Source organism: Oncorhynchus mykiss, chromosome 9 (assembly GCF_013265735.2).
Source record: "Oncorhynchus mykiss isolate Arlee chromosome 9, USDA_OmykA_1.1, whole genome shotgun sequence".
Classification (NCBI taxonomy): Eukaryota; Metazoa; Chordata; class Actinopteri; order Salmoniformes; family Salmonidae; genus Oncorhynchus; species Oncorhynchus mykiss.
In genome coordinates this window covers 51,206,048-51,225,196 of record NC_048573.1, presented here as the reverse complement: position 1 = coordinate 51,225,196, position 19,149 = coordinate 51,206,048, and the positions used below count along the sequence as shown (strand labels likewise).

Genomic DNA, 19,149 nt, shown 5'->3' with positions numbered 1-19,149 from the left:
TGTTGAGGTGAAAAGTTAGAACAGATAGCGGTGACAGGAGAGGGGCAATGGAAAAACATGTCTTTCTGTCAAACCTTCAATTTTGAAGATGACTCGCACCAGAAACACTGCCACTGGGGCCCAGGGAAGTGAGCCAGTCCAGGTGTTTAATAATTGCGCAGTCGTGCCAATGGGTTGAAGAATGTGTCAGCCTTTGTTTATCTGCTGGTCTGGACTTGTGCCACACCTTAATGACAGCTCTTAACACTGCTCTTTCCCTATAGACTGCCTGTGGGCACATACATCTCCTGACAAGAGTCAAGTAGTCTACACTGAGAGTATAGTGGGTCTACCATATTATGGGGTGGCTGGCTGATGATGATGTCATGTCGGGCTACTGATAATGTCTGCTCTTCTCTATGTCCCCCAAAAGTGTGGGAAAGTCAGGTTATCAGTGTAGATGTACATTTAAGGTCCAGAGAGAGGACGGGTCTAGTTTAACAAAATGAGACAGCTCCCTGACAACAAAGATCCAGCCTAAGCTAAGAGAATGAGACAGTTTTCAGAAAGCAAGTCTATACAATGACCCTGTCCGACTGAAAACAAATTATTTGGAACTGTCAGAAGTGACTTTGCCAGAAGAGCCCCAAGTGCTTCGTTCCAACGGTGTAAACCAACAGACGCTTAACTTCAAACTTTTGAATTTAATGTAACGCAGATCACCTCATGGTACAGTGAGTGTTCGATACGTACAGTGTCTTGTCTATTGGCCATGGTAGCCTAATTAAGGTAAAACATTCAAAATATTCTATTTGGAATGTTTGCATTCATTATAAGCAGCAGACCTGAATTTCTACTCATTTATAGAGTGCTATCTTATTCTGATACCCTTGATAAAGTCATAATCTCGGGGCACCACACACAGAGAAACTCCAAAATCCTATTAGCGTTTCCCTTTCATTATTTTTCATCAAACTGAGAAAACTGACACGTATTAATTAATATCCATTACGTGTTTTTTTTCTCCTCTCTCCCCGAGAAGACGTTGTGGGGAAAAGAAGCAATTAGCTTAACAAAATAATCAAGAAAATATGTTTCAGAAATCCCTGATAAATGTCCTATGAGGTCCCATCTAAATGTAAGAAGTGTAATACATTCTTGCTGTCATATTCCATTAAACTGCTATTACAGTCTTGATAGAACTATTAGTCACTACATTATTAATAACATTAATGTATTTACATTTTTGGTGTACAAGCTTGCTTTCAAGCAATAATTTATGAACTCGACGTCAGATATGTTATAATGTTCCCCATCTACGGTCTTTTGTGTTTATTATTGATTGTGAAAACAGTCCGAATTCTAAGTTAAATCCCCCACCCGACTCCCCCTTTGTCTTAATGTATTGGAGTGGGGTCTTTGCATTAAGGGACTGAAATAAAGTGCATTTACATCTGAAGCATAACTTCATAATTTACATTCCAACATTTATTAGAGGTGACAAACGAGCGTTTGGTCCACTCATGCTTTTCCACAATGCAGCACTCATTCAATCCATATAAATTACAGCTGGGGTAGTGAGTGCAAGTGCAAATTATTTCATTATATTTATGCAGCACATGTATGAGTCTGTAGGGGGTTACCAGCATGAACAGACTCTGGGCTCTAGTGAGACTAACAAGGGCATTTCCCTTAAGTCATTGTGTAAATCTAGTAAAGACTGACTGATATCTGACTTTTAGATGGGGCCTGCATGGTCTAAAAAGACAGTTGTCCTACATGGTGTTAAAGGGGTAGTCTTAATAAAAAGTCAGTCTTCTCAAATTTCAGTATTCTTTCAAAACTTAATTTAGAAATGTGTGGATTTTGAGATAATGGGTTACTATATCATTTGCAATATAGCAAGCCTTTGGCCTTTAGTTAGCAACATATGATCTCGCTTCTGAACATACATGTCAATTTTCCTGTCTGGAAAACACTTTAAAGGGATAAGCCTAGTTCAGCGAAATTACATATTTAGATAGTGTACCTAAATATGTCATTATACTGAACTATCCCTTTAAGTGAAGTGACTTTTTAGCTCTCCTTATTCATAGCTCGGCCTAATATTCTCCCACTAACCAGCACAAGCATTGCGTTACGTAATTAGAGAGAGCTCAGCAGCATTTTCCCAAGTATACAGTAGTTACAATTGCACTGAGGGAATCCCACCATTTAAACAAATATCTGGCGCTGCAGGGGAGCTGGCAGACAAATTAACAGCTAATAACTCACTGGGAAGCCAGATAAAAAATATATGAAAAAAAATCCCTGAAGTGTAAATTACTAATCATTTCTCTTATTTCCACAAAACTGAAAAAAGCCGTGCAACAGTGTAGTACAGGCAAAAGGCAGCTTTCAAGATTATGCTTTTTACACACTTGATCAAACCATCAGAAGAAACAGAATTCAGCATCAGTGGAGGGATTTGGAATATGGCCTGCAAAACAGTTTGGGCCTCCCCTACTGACAATGCTTTCAGGCCAGAGAAATGAACGAATGAACGAGAGAGAGAGAGAGCTTCAATCACCCTCCTGTTCATTAAAATCAGAGGACATCGCCAAAATGAAAAAGATGCTGACAAATCAAAGGGTCTCAGTACCTGAATTACCATAGTCATTTACTTATTAAAGCCAGGATGCTTGCTGTCAATCAAGAGGCATCACATCCCCCATTTGCGGCGGAAAGCCGGCGTAATTGCATCTCATACTAATCAACACAACTTGTGTAATTATGCCTTGAAAGTGACATTGGAGGCTGAGAGCGATGTGAGCAGTCTTGACAGCGTAGACATCTCTGATTCATCTGGAGATTTCAAGTCTCGCTGTGAGAAACGAGCCACTCACAGACCCAAGTTTCCCTGCTCTCCGATTCTGCACACAAATGTGACGCAAATGGTAAATCAAGCCGAAATAATTACAAAGTGGAACAGTAGTGAGTGTTAAAACCCAACTCAATGATGATTCTTTCCCAAGCATATTGAGACAAACTAACTACGCCCTAATTAAAAATGTTTTAAAATTATATAATGTTAAGCAAACATATGACAGCTCACAAATTTATGAGAGAATTTGGAAATTATAGCTTTGTTACCATGTTGTTTGCATTAGTGTATTCGCTATGATTAACATTTCTACAAATAAATTCAAAAGCACTAATTAAAGTTGATGGAATTCTTCATAATCATAGACTTCAATGTTTGAAAATTGAACTTTCCAGAAAGTGTAATTCTTTTGGGCTGCATCTGCCATTGCACTGTAACTTAGCCCACGGGTCAATGTGAGGTCAAAACTACTACAGCGAACAAGAGGCTCTGAACAGTTTACAATATGAAATCAATACAGCCTACAATCAATCCTTTACATGAACAATGAAATATATGTGCTAATTATTAGCTTAAACATTTTCACAGTTTAGAAAGAAAAGAGGCAACATTGGGGGAAAAAAAGTGTCCCACTGCATTAGAGGGATACTTTGGGATTTTGGAAATTAAAAATCCACATCCCTAGAGATGAACTCATGGATGAAATTTTTATGTCTCAGCATCCAGTATGAAGGAAGTTGGAAGTAGTTTTGCGAGCCAACGCTAACTAGCATTAGCGCAATGATTGGAAGTCTACAGAAACAGCTAGCGCTATCGTTAATTAGCAAATTTGTTCAAACTGCACGCAGAGACATAAAAATGCTATCCACAAGTTCATCTGATTCTGGGTAAGTAGATAAAGGGCCTTGTTGCCAAAATCCCGAAGTATCCCTTTAAAGGAAGTGAGGAACACAGTTCTGGTGCAGCAGAGCAGAAACCACAAAACAGTAAACATTTGGCTTGGACTCCTCTCTACTTATCCTTTTCAAAGAGCAGGGTGGAACCATAAGAAAATCACCAACATCAGAAAGACATTTGGCACACAGAAATAAAGAGGAAAGATTTACTAACAGACCTTTTTATAAGCGCAAGAATCCTTGTCTGTGTCATCCCTTCATCATGACCTCAATATTTCTCACGTTCAAGAACCCGCTGGAGAAAGAGCATTTTGTGGCCAAAAGGGATGGGGGTGGGGAAGCCTGTCTGATTCACCCACATTCTGGTCTAATGAGTCAAAAAGTGTGACCTGCACTTAAAAGGCCTAATTCAGTCAAAAATGTGATTGTGTTTTATAAAAATGTGTTTTATATATACACATTTCCACACTACGAGGTTGGAATAACACTGTAAATTGTGAAAATTATGGTAATGCCTTTTTAGTGTAAGAGTTGTTTGAAAAGGCCGCCTGAAATTTCAGCTTGTTTTGGTGGGATGGAGTTTTGGCCTCCCTGGTGACATCACCAGAAGGAAAAGTTAATAGATCAATAACAAAATAATAATAAATCACACCTCTCTGCCAATAACAGCTAGTTCTCAGGTTACAATTCCTTCTCATTACACAAGTCCAATAAGGCCACTCACTCAGACTACTCTCAGACAGTCCTAGCAAAATTCTTGCATGAGAAATTGGTCTTTGCTAAGAAGCTATTTTTGTTTCTTTTTAACCATTTTAATAAAAAACTCACAGTAAGGTACTTAATTGTTACTCAGAAGTGATTTCATATTGAGATAAATACTGCTGCATTGGACCTTTAAACAAGAAGTCCAAGCCAGGAGCAGTAAACTCATTTTGAGAAGCCAGCAGTGTCGGCAGACCTGGAAGATGTGCTCCGAGCATGCACGATAAATCTGACATGAAATCATAATCATAAAAGCAATTAGCTGACCCTGCGCCACTCGTCCTTGGACATGACAGTGAGAATTCATACAGAGTCCTCTAAGGAGGCTACCAGGGGGGTGAGGGGGGAGGAAAAAAGTGCAACACAGCAACAATAAAACAGTGGGTCCTTCCTGTATCATTAACCACTGACACAAACACATCGAATAGATGCACAACAAGAGCGACTCGGAGAAATTGAGTCTCAGAGACAGGTTCACCAAGACCTAAGAAGTACGCTCAACTAAGTGGACAACTTTGACAAGTGTTACAAAATGCACTGAAAGAAATTCGATTTTTTTTTTTTTCACAACACAAACTCCATATGGTGTAATAATATAGCATTATGGTATATTGTGTGCCCCACAAAATACCATAGATTGTGTTCCCTAGGGAGGCTCTGCAAAACAGTTTTTTTCTGTTCAATGTGCATGAAACCCCCGAAAGAGGACCTCCACTCAATACGAAGGACAGATCTATAAAGCAAACACTAACATAGCTCGTCAGAACAAATGTCAGACGTACAATACATAGAGCATGAGGCGTCAGGCGTTATTCAGATGCTTTTGCACTGAATTTTGATATTTTTAAGCTCGGAGAGTGTTTGGGTAGAAGCAGCTAGAACCACCAGCTAACACACATACTCAGTCTCTCACACAATCATCAATTCCCAACCCAGTAATCACAGTAAGGCCGAAATACTGGCTGCCACCTAGTGACCGTCTTCTCCAATAATCATGAAATATCTCTGTGGCTCGCGCCCCCACTCTGATCATAATTCTCCTTTACTGCAGACAGCTCCAATAAAGGATTACAATTACAATTAAAGTAATGAGCAAAGAGGAAAAAAGAAAAATCTAAAAGGAAGGTTCCCTAGACAAACTAAATTGCAGCCTAGTTTTCTGACAGACTAAGTAACACCCTACTGGACCCATTACTGAATATCATTGCTTATTCTGTTGGAATAAGGAATATGGAGTGTTGTAACAGTTTGTTCAATATGAAAACACATAGGCCTTTCTAAATAAATGTGACATCAGTGAGAGGCTTCTTGTTTTCAGACATGTTGTCTTATGTTTTTTTTATTAAATCAAGAAGATTTTCCTCCATTACAAAACTAGTACTGTAGCCTAGTAGTTAGCTAAATGTGGCAAGCTAGGTGACTTCAATGTGTCAGCTATTATTCACCCATATCTGATTGGTGTCAGATTTGTAGTCCTCAATTTATAGCTTGCCGCTTTAAAAAGTTCTTCATTTGCATTTTGTTCAAATGTTGGCTATGGAGGACAAATATTATTTTTTAACTACTTGGGGGGGGGGGGGGGGGGGGGATCACAAGTTAGGCTCCTGGGGACCTCATGACTTCCTGATATCACTATCATGTCACATGGGACTTACACCCCCAACAGAATCAAAATGTTGTTTTCAAAACAGGCATTTGAAGAACATACATGGCCTTCAGCACGTATTCACATTTTGTTGTGTTAAAGCCTGAATTTAAAATGGATTAAACTGAAAAATGTGTTACTGGCCTACACACAATACTCCATAATGTCAAAGTGGAATTATTATTTTTTTTATTAATACAAATAAAAAATGAAAATCTGAATCGTCTTGAGTCAATAAGTATTTAACCCCTTTGTTGTGGCAGGCCTAAATAGTTTCACGAGGAAAAAAATCACATTAAGTTGAATGGACTCACTCTGTGTGCAATAATAGTGTTTAACAGGATTTTTGAATTACTACCACAACTCTCTACCCCACACATACAATTATCTGTAAGGTCCCTCAAGTTGAGCAACAAATTTCAACCACAGATTCAACCACAAAGACCAGGGAGATGTTCCAATGCCTCACAAAGTGCACCTATTGGCAGACATTTAATGGCTGTGACAGGACAAAACTGAGGATGGATCAACAACATTGTAGTTACTCCACAACACCTAACCTTATTGGCAGAGTGAAAAGGAAGCCTGTTTGCAATAAGGTATAAGTAAAACTCTAACATTGGTGGCAAAGAAATTAACTTTATGTCCTGAATACAAAGTGTTATGTTTGGGGCACCACTTCATATTTTCAAGCATGTTGATGGCTGCATCATGTTATGGGTATGCTTGTCATCAGCAAGGACAATGGATTTTTGGGTGGGATAAAAATAAACAGAATAGATCTAAGCACAGGTAAACTCCTAGAGGAAAACCTGGTTCAGTCTGCTTTCCAACAGACTTTTTTAAATATTTTTTTTATACCAATGTTAGAATTTTTCTTCCGCTTTGACAGAGTAATTTGTGTAGCTTGTTAACAAAAAAATAATATATTTGAATCCCACTTTGTAACAACAAAATGTGGGGGTAAAAAGGGGTGTGAATACTTTCTGATGGGACTGTATGTCTGCCAGGGCTCATGGGAACAGGGAAGAATAGCAGAAGAAAAGGGGAAAATTAGGAGGAAAGAGGTAGAGATAGACCAGGGGGAGCAGAAGCAGTCTTGACCCATGCCACTGGCAGTACTTCCAACATATACGTTGGCATCTCTTCAGCCCCCCCCCACCCAACTCCTGGGCTTTATGCATTTTCATTTTCTCTCTCTCTCTAGCTAGCTAGCATGATGGTGATAGCAGAGGGGCTACGGAAATTCAGAGACTGCTGAGCCAAAACAGATCACTTCAAAGCGCCTTATTTAACGCTCGCTAAATTTTTCATCACAGTCGCTTAATATCCTGGGGAAGGGGAGCTTTTGAAGTTGTGTGAGACCGGGATGTTCTTCTTACAACTTTCCCCCCCTCCCATTACCTCCTCCCTCTGCTCCTCCAACCTAGCACCCCTAAACACACATGCGCACATAGGCCTACTGTACACACACACACTATACATGCACCCACACACATAGTTGCATACGCACACACACACACACACACCCCCCCCCCCCCCCCCCCCCCTCTTGGTTCCCTGAGGGCCAGCTGTACACAACACTTCCACAGCATCATGTAGAGCCCCAGCCTATGCAGAGACACAGTATGGGAGACACAGCAGCCAGCCAGTGAGATTGAAACAACCTGCTCCTCTTCTCTCTCTTTCCAGAGGTCATGCCCGTTAGCATATCCACATTGAATGGTGCGAGCTGGGGTTGACAAACAAACATGGTTCTATTTTTCTGATGACAACGATTGGAGTTTTTTTCAGAGAACTAGATAGAATTGGGAGGGGGAAGGACAGATTTGATGGGGGGCAATGAGGGTAAAAGAAGCAAGATGGCGAGAAGGAGAGGCAGTGAGTGGCAAAGTGAGGACAGGGACGGGCGAGTGAATGAGAGGGACAACCCCAGCCCCCAAGGCAACCGCGGTAGCTGGGAGCGACTAACTAGTACTCCAGTGAACCGGAGGGACCGCTCGGTCTGTGCCAGCCCGCTGAGAGAAAAACTGCAGGTCCAAACCTGTTCCTTCTCAGTGTCTCACCCTGGCCGAGGCGGTGGTGGCAGTGGCTTCACCCGAGCTACCGAGCCGTTCGGTAAGCCAGGGCCCGCTGATCGGGCGAGGTGAGTCAGAACCTGTTAACATTGACTGGTGTCCCTAGCCTGACACTCACACACACGCACGCACACACACCTAGAAGCCTCCTCCCGCCAACCCCTGCCAGCAGTCCCCTTCCTCTCATCCAGATAAAATGCTTTCAGACACAAATTTCAATTATTCACCTCATCCAAATAATGCCATGTGACAAGAATTATCCCTACTGTAATAATCCACTTAACTGGGAAAGAGCAGCTCATCAAAAAAAGAAAGGAGGAAAAAGAGGAGGGAGAGGGGGGACATGTCAACCATGTCTTGAACCAGGACCTTCATAACAAGAATATATCCTCTTTTTAAGAATGGGGGAGGGGGGGGGGGGGGGGGGGGGGGGTAACACACTTGGATAAAGATGAATTAAATTGAAATAAAGCCTAGGAGAAAACTACAACAATCAATGACCCCATGACAGGATTAAATCAGCCTCGGTAGTAGCGAATGAGAAAGGTAAGAGCGAACACTAAGACAATGTGTCACAGATGTATTCAAGAATACATATCGGATCCCTGTTATGAGGCGCACCGGTGCGTTGACGTGTGTGTAAGATATTAGGCTACTAGTGCCACTAGGTTACTAGTGCGGTGGGTACAGTACGCGGACCCATAGCAAGCACCCAGAGTGCCCAAACAGTCTCACAGACTTCAGTCATGAGCGTATTTAAAGCAGTTTAGACCTTTCACTCCACTTATCACTTTTGGCCAATTCCACAGTAACAGAATGATGTTGAAACTCAGATTGGTTTGTTTAAAATGTATGCCAAACAAACAAACAAAAAAACGATAATTGCAAGAAAAAAATTTACTTTCTGTAAAGTTTTCTGTGGAAGTCATTAAAAGTAGTCCTTGTGCATGGAGTCGTATGGTTTGTTTAACTTTGCAATCAATGTTCTTTGTTTAAAATACTTTTTTTTTTTTTTTAAAGGGAAAAATCTGTCTCTGCATCATTCTGTTACTGTAGAATTAATCTTACTCACACATTAGAACCACATTCGGACCACAATGGTAGAAGATCAAAGCTTTGTACAACAATTCAAACATCCAATCGACCCCTGACTTTAAAGAGACGTATCAATGTAGCAGAACAGTTCAAAAAGTCCCTTTTTTTATTCCTCAAAGACAAAACACTAGAAGTATCATCTTATTAAGAAGCCTATTAGATAGTCACTGGTTCCAAAGTGACTGTCAGATAATTGGTCCCCTTGAACAATGAATGATAGCTGGACAATCTTCCATCTTACAAGCCACAACAAAGTTCATGATAAGAATGAACATTCACTGCTTTTTTCTTTTTAAGTGGACTGATATGTGGACTGATATGTGAGCTGCATAGCTCACATACTGTATCTGTGTGACAAGGTTTGTCTTAACTTAAACGTATCCTGTAAGTGACACCTTGTGTGGACAGGAGGCTACCTAAACAAGAATGACTACAATCAATATCCTTGGATACAACATTTGAAATGCAAGCAATATCCTATGTGGTTGTTTGGTGTTGAAATGACCATTGCCATGTTCAAGGTTTACCTTTTTATTCCACTGTATTTGTTTTAATGGCCAATTCATCATGCCATTAAATTGTTGCACATCATGCCATTAAACTTACAAAACAAAAACACAACAGTACTTTAACAGCATTCTGAAAGGTTTGAAAGGAGCACAGATTCTGATGCAAAATAAAATGAGGCCTAACGGACATATTTGTTAAGAATAAACTAACTAGCAAGGAAAACGCTTTTCATCTGTGGTTTAGGAGGAAAATCATACATGACATAAGGGAATAAAAAATGGAAAGATGCAGGGCGTGGTAGTGGGCAATTAAAATGTAGGCCTACAGCCCCTTTGAAAGAGACTTACAACAGCTAATAAAAAGATAAGCTATTCAATACCAATCTGTAACACACGTTTACAGAAAATAAGAAGCATTCTTCCAGGAAAGGGTCATTTAATTTCACATTGCTTCATTTAAAGTCAACAAAACAGTGTTGAACTATCTAAACATGTTCATGAAAAACAGTATTTTTTTTACTTATCTAAAAAAAAAAAATCCTGTTTAGCCTTAGTTTTGATTGAATAGGGCTTTGTGTTCACTCTCTGCCTAGTGAAAATAGGACTAGAAATAAGCTGGTAAACAGTGGAGGGTTTCACTTGGTTAGTTGTGCAGAACACAGTGATGTCATCTTACCAGTGCTTCTCTGGGGGCAACTTCATCTCTGGACGGAGCACGAGGCTGAAAACATGAACAGATGCTTGGATTAGAGCTCCACCTACTGGCAATGTGGAGCGTGCGGGTTGGATTTGTCTAATATTTCAGCAAATGATACTCAGAAGTACACTGCCACAGGGGACATTCATGTAGCCTGAATAGGCTCTCTCTGTACACAGTCGGCACATGCTTGAAAATCCAAGATGCCAAAGGTTAGATGAACATGTGAATTACAGCAGCCTGAACAAAATATCTATATAGTATAGATCGCAAATTGTATAGAAAAGCATGTTAAGGACTATTAGATCTTTAGTATATTAGTCAGATAATAATAAATAGCTTAGGCCTACACCATTTGAAGACTAAAAATCTTAGTACAAAATCTAGGCCTAATTTATCAAAAGGGTTTCTAAAAACAACATTAGGCATGGGCCAACAACTATCAATAGCCTAATTAGAACAACTTTGTATTAAGAGGATATTGACATAGTACAATGGTAACATTCACAAAATGGAGAACAAAACATCCTTAACATTGTCAGGACATTTTATTTAGTGTATAATAATACAAATGTAATATGTAAGATATGTCCGTTTCGAGAGTCCCATGCCCAGAGGCCCAGGTCTGCCTGAAGGGTATGATAGGGTAGAAGACGACATTTAAGATAAGGTCTGAATAATTTACATTTCGGAAATCAAATTATGTTATCTTGTCTGTCTCAGTTCCGCATGTAGGCCTGACACTGTTAGTTCGGTCTTCACAGCAATGGATGACAAAGCAAATGTTGCACTAATTCCTGGGTTGCTGATGTAAAGTAAGCACATTATTGAGGGCCTAAAATATTTAGGCAAATCTAGTTGAATCAGTTGGGGGAAAAAAATCTTCAGACAGTTCCATTCACTTGTCACATTTCGGCCATAAACCTGATAAACTCCTGTAATATAGCACCAGCTATATTGTATTTGTAGTTCCTGAAGCATAGGCTTAATCTCCATTTTGACATTCTGTAGGAAACTGTTACATGACACGACTACGGCTCGGACCCAGGTCCACTCCAGGCAGGCTACAATACAGTGTATTCAGAAAGTATTCAAACCCCTTGACTTTTTCCCACGTTACATCCTTATTCTAAAATGGATTAGATTCCCCCCCACCCCTCATCAATCTACACATAACTCATAACCAAGCAAAAACAGGTTTATAGACATTTTTGCAAATTTATTACAAATAAACTGAAATATTACATTTACATAAGTATTCAGACCCTTTATTCAGTACTTTGTTGAAGCAACTTTGGCAGCGATTACAGCCTCAAGTCTGCCACTCCTACATTGTCTCGGCTGTGTGCTTAGGGTCGTTGTCCTGTTGGAAGGTGAACCTTTGCCCCCAGTCTAAGGTTCTGAGTGCTCTGGAGATCTCTCTGTACTTTGCTCCATTCCTCGATCCGGGCTAGTCTCCCAGCCCCTATCGCTGAAAAACATCCCCACAGCATGATGCTGCCACCACCATGCTTCACCGTAGGGATGGTGCCAGGTTTCCTCCAGATGTGACACTTGGCATTCAGGCCACAGAGCTTAATCTTGGTTTCATCACACCAGAGAATCTCGTTTCTCATGGTCGGAGTCCTTTAGGTGCCTTTTGGAAAACTCCAACGGGCTGTCATGTGACATTTACTGAGGAGTGGCTTCTGTCTGGCCACTCTACCATAAAGGCATGATTGGTGGAGTGTTGCAGAGATGGTTGTCTTTCTGGAAGTTTCTCCCATCTCCACAGAGGAACTCAAGAGCTGTCAGATTGACCATCGGGTTCTTCATAACCTCCCTGACCAAGGCCCTTGTCCCCCGATTGCTCAGTTTGGCCAGACAACCACCAAGGCTCTTCCTAGAGCTGGCTATAAACTTATTTTTAAGAATGGAGGCCACTGTGTTCTTGGGGAACTTCAATGCTGCAGAAATGTGTTGGTACCCTTCCCCAGGTTGGTGCCTCGACAAAATCCTGTCTCGAGTCTCTACAGACAATTGCTTCGACCTCATGGCTTGGTTTTTGCTCTGATAGGCACTGTCAACTGTGGGACCTTATATAGACAGGTGTGTGCCTTTCCAAATCATGTCCAATCAATATAATTTACCACAGGTGGACTACAAATCAAGTTGTAGGAACATCTCAAGGATGATCAATGTATACAGGAGGTACCGGAGCTCAATTTCGAGTCCCATAGCAAAGGGTCTGAACACTTATGTAAATAAGGTATCTTTGAATACTTTTTTTGACTTTTAATCAATTTTAGAATAAGGCTGTAAATTAACAAAATGTGGGAAAAGTATATACAAAAGTAGGTGGACACCCCTTCAAATTATTGGATTCGGCTATTTTAGCCACACCCATTGCTGACAGGTGTATAAAATTGAGCACACAGACATGTCATCTCCATAGACAAACATTGGCAGTAGAATGGCCTTACTGAAGAGCTCAATGACTTTCAACCGTCATAGGATGCCACCTCCAACAAGTCAGTTCATCAAATTTCTGCCCTTCTAGAGCTGCCCCGGTCAACTGTAAGTGCTGTTATTGTGAAGTGGAAAAATCTAGAAGAAACAACGGCTCAGACGCAAAGTGGTAGGCCACATAAACTCACAGAACGGGACCACCGAGTGCTGAAGCGCGTAGCACGTAAAAATCGTCTGTCCTCAATTGCAACACTCACTACCGAGTTCCAATCTGCCTCTGGAAGCAACTTCAGTACACAACCTGTTCGTCAGGAGCTTCATTAAATGGGTTTCCATGGCCGAGCAGCCGCACACAAGCTTAAGGTCACCATGCACAATGCCAAGCGTCGGCTGGAGTGGTGTAAAGCACGCCGCCATTGGACTCTGGAGCAGTGGAAACGCATTCTCTGGAGTAATGAGTCCCGCTTCACCATCTCGCAGTCCAATGGGCGAATCTGGGTTTGGCGGATGCCAGGAGAACGCTACCTGCCTGAATGTATAGTGCCAACTAGGGTTGCACATTTTGGGGAATATTCAGAGGTGGAAACTTTCCGTGGGAATTAACAGAAATATATGGAAAATAATATGAATATAATTTAAATGTAGATGTTTTTTGCATTGGATATACTTGCCATATCGTATGGAGACAGAAACAAACATTTTACCTTACCAGTAGAAATAATTGCAAATGATTAAATCCTTCCAATAGAAATAAAAAAAACTATTTAGTTATGGATTGAACTTTAATTAAATTAGTTGACTCTTCACTTGGGATGATTTCACTGAACAACAAAAAGGAAATATTAAATTATCCCCAATAATCCATCGCATCTCCCAAAAATGTTTTCAACATACATCTGTAAAAGGAAACTAAAGCTTTGGTTGTCTTCCTCTCAGGCTTCCACGTCTGCTCCCTGGACATCCTCAATGTCCACCTCTTGAACATCAGACTCGGAGGCCTCATCTTCACTGTCACTTTCCAACCTTGTTGAGGATGGCTATTTGTCAGGCTCAAAAAGCCTCAAATTTGCCTGGATGGCCAGCGATTTTTCAACCCTTGTATTGGTCAGCCTGTTTCGTGCTTTGGTGTGTGTTCCCAAACAAGGACCAGTTGAGCTCTGAGGCGGCTGATGTTGGTGGGATTTGGAGGATGATGGAGGCAACAGGGGAAAGAGCCACAGATCCACAAAGTCCCCTCCACCAGGTGGCTGATGAGATATGTTGGCACAACTGCCATATTGCATCTCCATCCCAAAGCCCTTGCTTGGAAGTGTACTTTGCCAGACTGTTAAGAACCTTGCCCTCATCCAGGCCACAGTGGTGAGACACGGTAGTGATGACACCATATGCCTTGTTGATCTCTGCACAAGACAGGATGCTTTTGCCAGCATACTTGGGCTCAACATGTACGCTGCGGCGTGAATGGGCTTCAGGCAGGAGTTTTAGGCTGCTTACCACTCTCTCCCAAAACACATCATCCAGGAGGATCCTCTTGATCACCCGATCCATTTTGGCAGACTGTGATATGGCCATTTCTTGGAGACTCCTTCCCCTCCTGGAGACTGTCAAACATGATGACAACACCACCCCGTCGGGTGTTGCTGGGAAGCTTGAATGTGGTGCTCTTTTTCTTCTCACTTTGCTTGGTGAGGTAGATTGCTGCTATAACTTGATGACCCTTCACATACCTAGCCATTTCATTGTTTCTCTTGTAGAGTGTATCCAATGTTTTCAGTGCCATGATGTGCTTGAGGAGCAGATCCAATGCATGAGCAGCACAGCCAAGCAGCCTTCATGTTCGCATCATTGTCTGTCACCAGTGCAAATACCTTCTGTGGTCCAAAGTCATTGATGACTGCCTTCAGCTCATCTGCAATGTAGAGACCGGTGTGTCTGTTGTCCCTTGTGTCTGTGCTCTTGCAGAATACTGGTTGAGGAGTGGAGATGATGTAGTTAATTATTCCTTGCCCACGAACATTCGACAACCCATCAGAGATGATTGCAATACAGTCTGCTTTCACTATGATTTGCTTGACCTACACTTGAACTATGTTGAACTCTGCATGCAGCAAATGAGTAGATAAAGCATGTCTGGTTGGAGGGGTGTATCCTGGGCAAAGAACATTCAGAAATCTCTTCCAATACACATTGCCTGTGAGCATCAGAGGTGAACCAGTTGCATATACAGCTCGAGCAAGACAGTCATCAGCATTTCTCTGACTACGTTCCTCCATTTCTCTGACTACGTTCCTCCAAACTTCTGATTCCAGGAGGACCATGAGCTGTTGCTATCGATAAGGTGTCTGATTCATAATTTTCACCTCGAATAGAAGTAGAGGGACTTTTGTCAGAGGTTGCTTGTTGTGAGCACTGAGGGAACTTCATGCACTTGGCCAGATGATTCTGCATCTTTGTTGCATTCTTCACATATGATTTGGCACAGTATTTGCAAATGTACACAGCTTTTCCTTCTACATTAGCTGGAGTGAAATGTCTCCTCACATCAGACTGTGGCACTTTCCTGTAAAGATTAGAAGAAAAAAATTGTAACAAAACAAATACAATTCCATGTACAGACAAATAGTTAAGAAGTTAGATTAAACAACTCCTTTGTAAGATTAATGTTTTAAAATTAAACATGTATGGAAACAGGTGAATTAACACTCCTCAGTTAGCAGGCTCAAGCAAGCTAAAACCCACATGATGGCAAAAAACTAACTAGCAGAAATTGTTAACAAGTTATAAATGATTAAAACATTTTTCTGTAGGCTACTATCTACTAGTTAACAAAAAAACATGTATGTCATAACATATACTCACCCAGTTTTGTAATCAAAACTTACCAGAAAGCGTGTAGTCCTTAGCTCAGACAGTGTAGCAGTATCTCATTTGTGTGCAAGATCTTGAGAATCAGCTGTACATGTGAAGGAAGAATCAGCTGTGCATGCAGAGGGTTGCAATTCCATTGAATTGGGGATAGTTTATGACACAAGACCTAGAATTGCCTTATGTGTATCCCACAAAAAAGGTTCCCTGTTAAGCTATTTTTTTTTTAAATGAATTTAAGCAAAATTCCAGGACTCAACTTCCCATGGAAAATTTCCAGAAAAACCCTAGAGCTAACTGTAAAGTTTGCTGAAGTAGGAATAATGGTCTGGGCCTGTTTTTCATGGGCAAATCTAAACGCTACAGCATACAATGACATTCTAGAAGATTCTACGCTTCCAACATTGTGGCATCAGTTTGGGGAAAGCCCTTTCCTGTTTCAGCATGACAATGCCCCTGTGCAAAAAGCAAAGTTGATACAGAAATGGTTTAATCGAGATCGGTGTGGAAGAAATTGACTGTTAGCATTAGCGCCTCACAAGATTTAGGGCAACTTGCTAAGAAGAGACAAACTTGCTGATGTAAGAAACACAAACTAATCGTGTTATTATAGAATGCTAGTGGATTTAAATTAAGAAGCAAAGTGAAAACAGCATTGTTGTCATCAACATTGTTACATGTGCTGCATTGGCCATGCAGAATGAACGCAAGTGTCTCGTGGTTGAGTAACATCGAATACACTCCTTGAGTGACAGGGTAGGTCTGGTCTGTGTGGATAGTGGCACGGAGAGAAAGAGTGGAGAGAGATGACTCAAGTAGCGAAGTAAACTATGAAAACTGACACATGGCTTATCACATTTAACAAACCAAACCTTCAAATACCTCTATAGAAGGTAAAGTAAATATCATAAAATACGGTATACAACCCATCCCTACTGCACAGAGATGTTTTCTAGTAATGGTATTGAAAACAATAAGACTGCCATGTTCAAATTAAACATTTCAGTCACTAGTCCATTTCTCCATCGAAGTCTTGGGCTTGTAGGACATTTCTTCTTATGAGTATTGCACCATTGGAATAGCCCTCTCAGAGAGCTGGCATTTATTAGACTATTCAAGGGGAGTTGGGTTGAAGCATTTAAGGTTGATAAGGTAAAACTTAAAAACAATCATCTCTAGCCGGCTTCCACACAGTACCCTGCCCTGAACCTTTGAGACTGCTAATGTAATAGTTTAGCATCTGTCCCTCTCCTCGCCCCTACCTGGGCTCGAACCAGGGACCCTCTGCACACATCAACAACCACCTACCACGAAGCATCGTTACCTATGGCTCCACAAAAGCCGCAGCCCTTGCAGAGCAAGGGAAACAACTACTTCAAGGACTCAGAGCGAGCGATGTCACCGATTGAAAGGCTATTAGCGCGCACCCCGCTAACTAGCTAGCCATTTCACACCGGTTACACTAACCTATGTACATAGAGCCGTTGATCGGTCACTTTAATAATGTTTACACACTGTTTTACCCACCACTATATGAACAGTACCAGACAAAAGTTTGGACACCTACTCATTCACAGGTTTTTCTTTATTTTTACTATTTTCTACACTGTAAAATAATAGTGAAGACATCACAACTACGAAATAACACATATGGAATCATGTAGTAACCAAAAAAAAAAAAAGTGTTAAATAAATCAAAATATATTTGATGACAGCTTTGCACACTCCTGGCATTCTCTCAACCAGCTTCACCTGGAATGCTTTTCCAACAGTCTTGAAGGAGTATTGCTGCAGAATGCTAAGGTACCCATGCAGGTTAAGTGTGCCTTGAATTCTAAATAAATCACCGACAGGGTCACCAGCAAAGCACCTCCATGCTTCACGGTGGGAACCACATGCGGAGATCATCCATTAACCTACTCTCTGCATCTCACAAAGACACAGCGTTTGGAACCAAAAATCTCTGGACTCATCAGACCAAAGGACAGATTTCCACCAGTCTAATGTCCATAGCTCATGTTTCTTGGTAGCAAGACAACCATGAAAGCCTGATTCACGCAGTCTCCAATGAACAGTTGATGGTGAGATGTGTCTGTTACTTGAACTCTGTGAAGCATTTATTTGGGCTGCAATCTGAGGTGCAGTTAACTCTAATGAACGTATCCTCTGCAGCAGAGGTATTTCTGGGTCTTCCTTTCCTGTGGTGGTCCTCATGAGAGCCAGTTTCATCATAGCACTTGATGGTTTTTGCAACTGCACTTGAAGAAGCATTGAAAGTCCTTGAAATTTTCCGGATTGACTGACCTTCACGTCTTAAAGTAATGATGGGACTGTTGTTTCTCTTTTCTTACTTGAGCTGTTCTTGCCATAATATGGACTTAGTATTTTACCAAATAGGGATATCTTCTGAATATCACCCCTACATGATCAGAACACAAGCGATTGGCTCAAATGCATTAAGGAAAGAAACTCCACAAATTAGCTTTTAACAAGCCACACCTGTTAATTGAAACGCATTCCAGGTGACTACCTCATGAAGCTGGTTGAGAGAATGCCAAGAGTGTGCAAATCTGTCAAAGGCCACAGGTGGCTACTTTGAAGAATCTCAAAGATAAAATATATTTTGATTTGTTTAACACTTGTTTGGTTACTGCATGATTCCATATTTGTTATTTCATAGTTGATGTCTTCACTATTATTCTACAACTTAGAAAATAGTTAAAAAAAAATGAAAAACCATGGAATGAGTAGGTGTGTCCAAATGGTACTGTATATACTGTATTTTAGTCTTGGCTCATCCTATATGTACACACATTTTCTATTCATATACTGTCCATACAGTCTATATACACACCATTCACATACAGTACATATATATTTATTTATATTCCGGATTTTGACATTGATCGTTCTGATAGATCTTAATTTCTTGTTCTTTTTTCTACTTTTGGATAATGTGTGTATTGTTATTGTATTGCTCGATATTGCTGCATTGTTGGAGCTAGAAACATAAGCATTTCCCTGTATCTGCGATAACATCTGCAAAACTGTGTATGCGACCAATAAACTTTGATTGGAATTGCTTTCATAGAGGACTATTTTTAATTGTGAGGATGAACACACAATTTGTTTTCATCATGAGCAAAAGCTATTGGTTTTCTACCCAAAGTTGCAAATCTATTTTATAAACACAGGAGACTAGGAAACTGGATAAAAGAGTGGGGCAGTATAGCAGGAACAGCTCAATTTAGAGGTCAAAACTTGATACTATCACACTGTATAATGGGATATTAAGGCGAATGACTTCATTGA

The 19,149-nt window shown here is 40.8% G+C and overlaps 1 protein-coding gene across 2 annotated transcripts in view; it reads right to left on the bottom strand.

The window, feature by feature from the left end:
* pex14 (peroxisomal biogenesis factor 14) overlaps positions 1 to 19,149 on the bottom strand; it is a 116,650-nt gene that overhangs the window by 94,186 nt on the left and 3,315 nt on the right. The window contains exon 2 of one of the 2 annotated variants that reach the window (XM_021616103.2): positions 10,504 to 10,548. The exons of the other annotated variant lie outside the window; for it this stretch is intronic. Coding sequence (XP_021471778.2) covers positions 10,504 to 10,548 — 45 coding nt within the window. The remainder of the gene's footprint in view (positions 1 to 10,503; positions 10,549 to 19,149) is intronic. 2 annotated transcript variants of the gene reach the window in all.